General features: G+C 52.9%; 1 protein-coding gene across 1 annotated transcript; it reads left to right on the forward strand.

Moving 5' to 3' along the window:
* The first annotated feature begins 2627 nt into the window (after positions 1–2627).
* On the forward strand, positions 2628–4510 carry LOC104624785 (C-type natriuretic peptide 2-like). The gene is made up of 2 exons (XM_010292241.1): positions 2628–2726; positions 4238–4510. The coding sequence occupies exons 1-2, from the start codon at positions 2628–2630 to the stop codon at positions 4508–4510; spliced, it is 372 nt and encodes a 123-aa protein (XP_010290543.1).
* Positions 4511–4774: the final 264 nt, after the last annotated feature.

Here is a 4774-nt window from a genome sequence, read left to right on the forward strand (position 1 = left end):
TTTCTGGTGGTCTTGCAAGCTCTAGAATCAGTGCCCCAGCATCAGAGGGAAAAGGTTTTTACAGGGGAAACTTGTTAGCACCAGAGAGGAAAGAAGGACAATAACCTATTTGAGTCTGAGAAAACTGGGGCAATTGGGGACTCGTCTGCCAAAGCCTTTTCACTTCACAGCCATTGCCAGGACATGTCAGAGCAACTATTCAGTTCTGCTGTGGTCCCAGCAAGGATCTGGGGCACAGAACAGCTGCAACTTCATGGCACCTGAGTCATTAAGCACCTGCAATTTATACAGGCTTTGCTGGATTTGCAAATTTGCAAGAAAATTTGCAAAATTTTCTACAGTCTCTGAGGTTTCTTGCTTGGTATGAGAAAGTGATGACTCCTTCCCTCCTGCTAGCCCCAGCTTTTGCTGGACCCAAGGAGAGGACCTGTCACTTGGGAGCTCAGAGCCTGTCCATCCCTGCAGGGCTCAGTCTTTGTGCAAGTGGGCTGGAATTCAGAGAAGTTGCAAAACGCATTTCTGGCATTCTTCCTGCAGTATGGGGACCACCACATTCAAGGGATGCCAGCTAAAACCACTGCACATTTTGTATCAAAAACAAAGCATCATTGCTTGTGTACTTACCTTTCACTCAGGGAAGAGTTGACTTCTGGAACCGGTGTGTTCAATGTGAGATTCATCTGCCTGCGTCTGTCTTGCTGGGAGCATGAATATTCTTTAGCGGACTGGCTCAGCTGCTTCTGGATGGTTGAATGTGACTAGGAAGTACAGAACAACATCCTCTGAGACATCTTGCATGTGGGATGAACACGTGTTCACTTCCCATCCTCCGTCCCCTCTCTCCCACCCCTCTGAAACTTTCACACCACAAAGCTCCATACCCTACCGCACCCAGCACGCGGAGGGGCAGGCTGTGTACACACACGCCGTGCTCCGTTTGTGCACAGGCACCCCATCCGTACGCCCACCCGACCAGCACATCCTGTGACTCTCCAGCAGTCATCTGTGCTTTGTGGTTTAAAAGGACAATATGAAAGTAATCTTTCTTGCTCCCCACAAAATGTCTTGGTGGAGGCCGTTAGCCAAGGCCTAGGGAGCCCCTCCATTTGCTGGCATGCCCCAGATGGCTGGCCCAGGCGAGAGGGTGACAGAGGAGCCCCAGACAGGATCACCAGAGCATTGCTCTGGAACCAGCACCACCCATGGGTATCAGGTGGAGCCAACATAGCTGGATGCCCTCACTTGTGCAAAGTCTCTCCTGCTTCCAGCATCAGTGCTCCAGACTGAAGCCCCACACTCACTTTTCACAGACTTGATCCAAAATGGTTCATAAAACTTTCTGGCTCCTTGGGCAGGGAAGAAAGGGACCCACAAATCTGCATCAGCAAGTGCAAAATGCTGGGAAGGAGGGACAGACAGAGCAAGTATCTGAACAGTGACTTTTGTTCTCTCTGCAAAAGACTTTTTTTTTTTCCTAATTTTCTTCTTAAAAAAAGTAAGCACAAGCAGGCAACAGAACAGTGCCTGTGAAGTTTTGACCCAATTGCTTTGTGCAACAAAACTGAAGAAAGGGAAGTTTAAGGTGTTACTAAACTCACGCAGCACATCCACTTCTAATCTTGTACGGGGGTACAGCCCCCCCATTCCTCTCCCTGACAAACTTTTCTGATTAGTTTCTGCCTTCACACCCAGGCTGACTTCTGCACCCTGGTCTCCAAACAGTGACCTCATTGCCTTGTTCAGCTGGTGAGAAACTACAGTAAAATGAGAGAGGTAAACAAAGCGGGGGGGGACTAATGGCCAGAAGATTTAGGAGGTAGGAATCTGCTCCTCACCGTCCCGCTTCCATTGTGCGCCTGAGCTTGAGAAAGTGCAAGCTGAGCCTCGATGAGCTCTTTTCTATGCTGGTTCCTCTGGAAACTCAGACCAACCCTCCAGATGGTGTATGTTGAGTGACTCAGGACACCCAGCCTGCAAGTTATATGCCCACTAGTACCAGACCCATGCTCCCGTCACCACTACAAATCTCGTGGAGTTAGTGCTGGAATTCACACACCTTCTGCAGCAAGAGCTCTTTATTCCCAGGCCAAACAGCTCACCAAGATATAAATATTACAAGCGAGAGCCTGTATTGTCACAGGGCTGAATTTGTGTCAGCTCTGTGCAGCCAGCAGTGCAACTACCGCTAGTTCATGCTCATGCCGATTACAGAAAGAGCATTAACAGCACTCTGCCTACGATATTCAGTATCACTATACAATGCAGTCTTCAAGATCCTCCTTCATGACGTATTTCAAAGTGTCACCCCGTTCCTGACCCTGACAGATACCTCCAGGTCCTGGCCAGCAGTAGCCCAACTCACATTTGTCTTCACAGACACTCAGTAAACACCTTTGTGTCCTTTTTCTTTAGAGGAAGGGGTCTTGCTGAGCTCACTCTGAAATATATCACCCTGGACAAAAGGGCTGAAAGGTTAAGGAGCTCCGGGGGGTAGTTCAGCAGAGCGCTGGGGGCCAGGCGCCTGCCAGAACCAAAGCTATAAAGGCAAAGAGGGGCTCAGGGACCGCATCTGACACGGATGCTGCAAATGCTGCCTCGCCTCCCACAAGCCCTGGGACGAGAAGAAGATGCTGGGGCTCCAGTCGTGGCCTTGCTCGCTTTTCCTCTTCTTAGTTCTGCTCTCGGCCAGCGTTCAGACCATGTCCTTACCAGGACAGAGGCTACAGGTAGGGGGGACTGGGAGAGAGCTGAGGGAGGTTTCAGGAGTGGCAGGGGCAATTTGGGGAGGTCGTGTTTGAACCTGGAATGAGTCGGGGTCCCAAATTCCAGCTACCAGAGGCTGCTGTCTGTTCTCATTGCTTCTTCGCCTTTGGTCCATCAGTCTCAGCTCTAGGGTGGCTGTATCTTTATAACCCAGCTCCTAAGGCGCACCAGCATTACAAGCGAGCAGACAGGCAAAAACTTTTTAGTGCGCTCTGGTCTGGGGCAGGCTGCCTGTGGGACTCCCCACATTTCCTGCAGAGGCTTTGAATAGTAAAGAGACTGGTCCTCTCTAACTCAGCCCTGTGTCAGCAGCCACCAGAAATCACAGTCATGTCTCTCATCATGTTCAGTGTCCTGGTTCTGACATTTCAGAGGGAAGATGCATCCTGTTAGGTTGGGATTTTCACTCCTAAGCTCAGTACTACCCCCCAGTAGCCCCCCTTTACGGCCAAGAGTCCCTGTCAGGATGCCAGCTAAGGGCTTCTTCACTTGGGTACATCTTCTGCCCTCAGCAATTACAGCAATAATACAGCAAAATAATATTTTGACTTTCAAATTCACCCAGCTCTCTCTTACCCAAACCCTAACCTGAGCCCCAAGACCTTGCCTTCACATCACCCTGGGAAAGTTACAAGGGAGCAGTTAGGACATGAACTAAAATCACAAGACTGATCCTGCTGTGACTCACCACTTTCACTCCTCGCTGAAGATGCCCGTGTCCGCTTCAATTAACTTGCTACCGCAAAGAGCTGCGCAAAGGCATCTTCAGCCTTACCTCAGCACCCACGTGAGGGACAGATGTGGAATGGCTACCGCAGGCTGCTTCCCTGGGTGACCATGCCATGACTCTGCTGCACCCAATGCACCTCCCAACCCTCGCCTCCCTACAGCCGGAGGCTGCTGGCAGTGCTGGGGGTTGCGATCAGCATGTGCCTGCCTGCACTAGAGGACTCCCAGCAGATGGGGAGCCCCCCTTCCTCACACCTGCTCCCGCGGTGATGCTGCTCCTGCCTCCCCCTCATCTTTAGTAGCAAGTATTTGTGGCAGGTTTGCCCCCCCCACCCCCGCAGCCCTCTGGAAAACCAGAAATGCCACACAGCAGCCCGAGCACATGGAGGTGCTCAGCACCAGCAAAAGGAGCAAAGACTGAAGCCTCAGTAACCTTCCAGGTATGGGGGGGGGCGGGCACAGTTTGACAAGAGAAGGGCAATCCTCACTCAGGCAGAGGCTCACAGCAGCTGCCTGCCTGCTCTTTTGAACAGTAAAATCTTTTCAGACTGCAGGAGCTCTTGGTCTAGCCCTTCCCTGTGTCTGGATGCAACGTCACAGGCGCACTGCCTGTGTGCAGGCACCATTTTATGTCCTGCTTGAACCCTAGGGAAGGTATGAGCAGTGGTGTACAAGGGGGTACGGGTTTATCACCAGCAGCACAGGCAACTCCACTCTCAATCCCTCACCTCTCTGTTTATCCCAGATGCTCCTTGCCCAGTTGCTGCCCCTGGAGCCTGAGTCCACGCTGGCTGAAGAGGACGCAAAGGAGGGGTCCAGCTTTGGCCCTCAGTTGCTCTCCCCCACCCTCCCCTTCCTCCCATCTGGGGCTAGAGCTGCCCGTCCCTTTCTCTGGCGCAAGACGCTCGCCAGTCGCAAGTGGGCACTGCCTGGAGATTGGGCCTGGAAGGCCATGCCCAGGGGCTGCTTTGGGCTGAAACTGGACCGGATCGGGACCTTCAGTGGTTTGGGGTGTTAGCCTTGGAGGAGCTCCAAGGTGAGAGGGCCAGCAGCGAGTGCTTGAGTAAGTGAGCTGAGGGAAAAGTAAGGGGAGACTTGAGAGCATGGTGACGGGGAGGACCAGGAGCATGGGGATGGGGACAGGGGGTCAGGCTGTGGGGCCACCACCTTGCCTGCAGCTGGAGCAAAGGCTGGGGACTGCGGCTGTGCTCTGGGGGCCCAGCCGGGGCACGAGAGCAGGCGGGCTGCCTGCCGCTGGGCAGCTCACCAGCCCTGCTTCTGC

This window comes from Phaethon lepturus, unplaced genomic scaffold (genome assembly GCF_000687285.1).
Source record: "Phaethon lepturus isolate BGI_N335 unplaced genomic scaffold, ASM68728v1 scaffold16070, whole genome shotgun sequence".
NCBI classification, from domain to species: Eukaryota; Metazoa; Chordata; class Aves; order Phaethontiformes; family Phaethontidae; genus Phaethon; species Phaethon lepturus.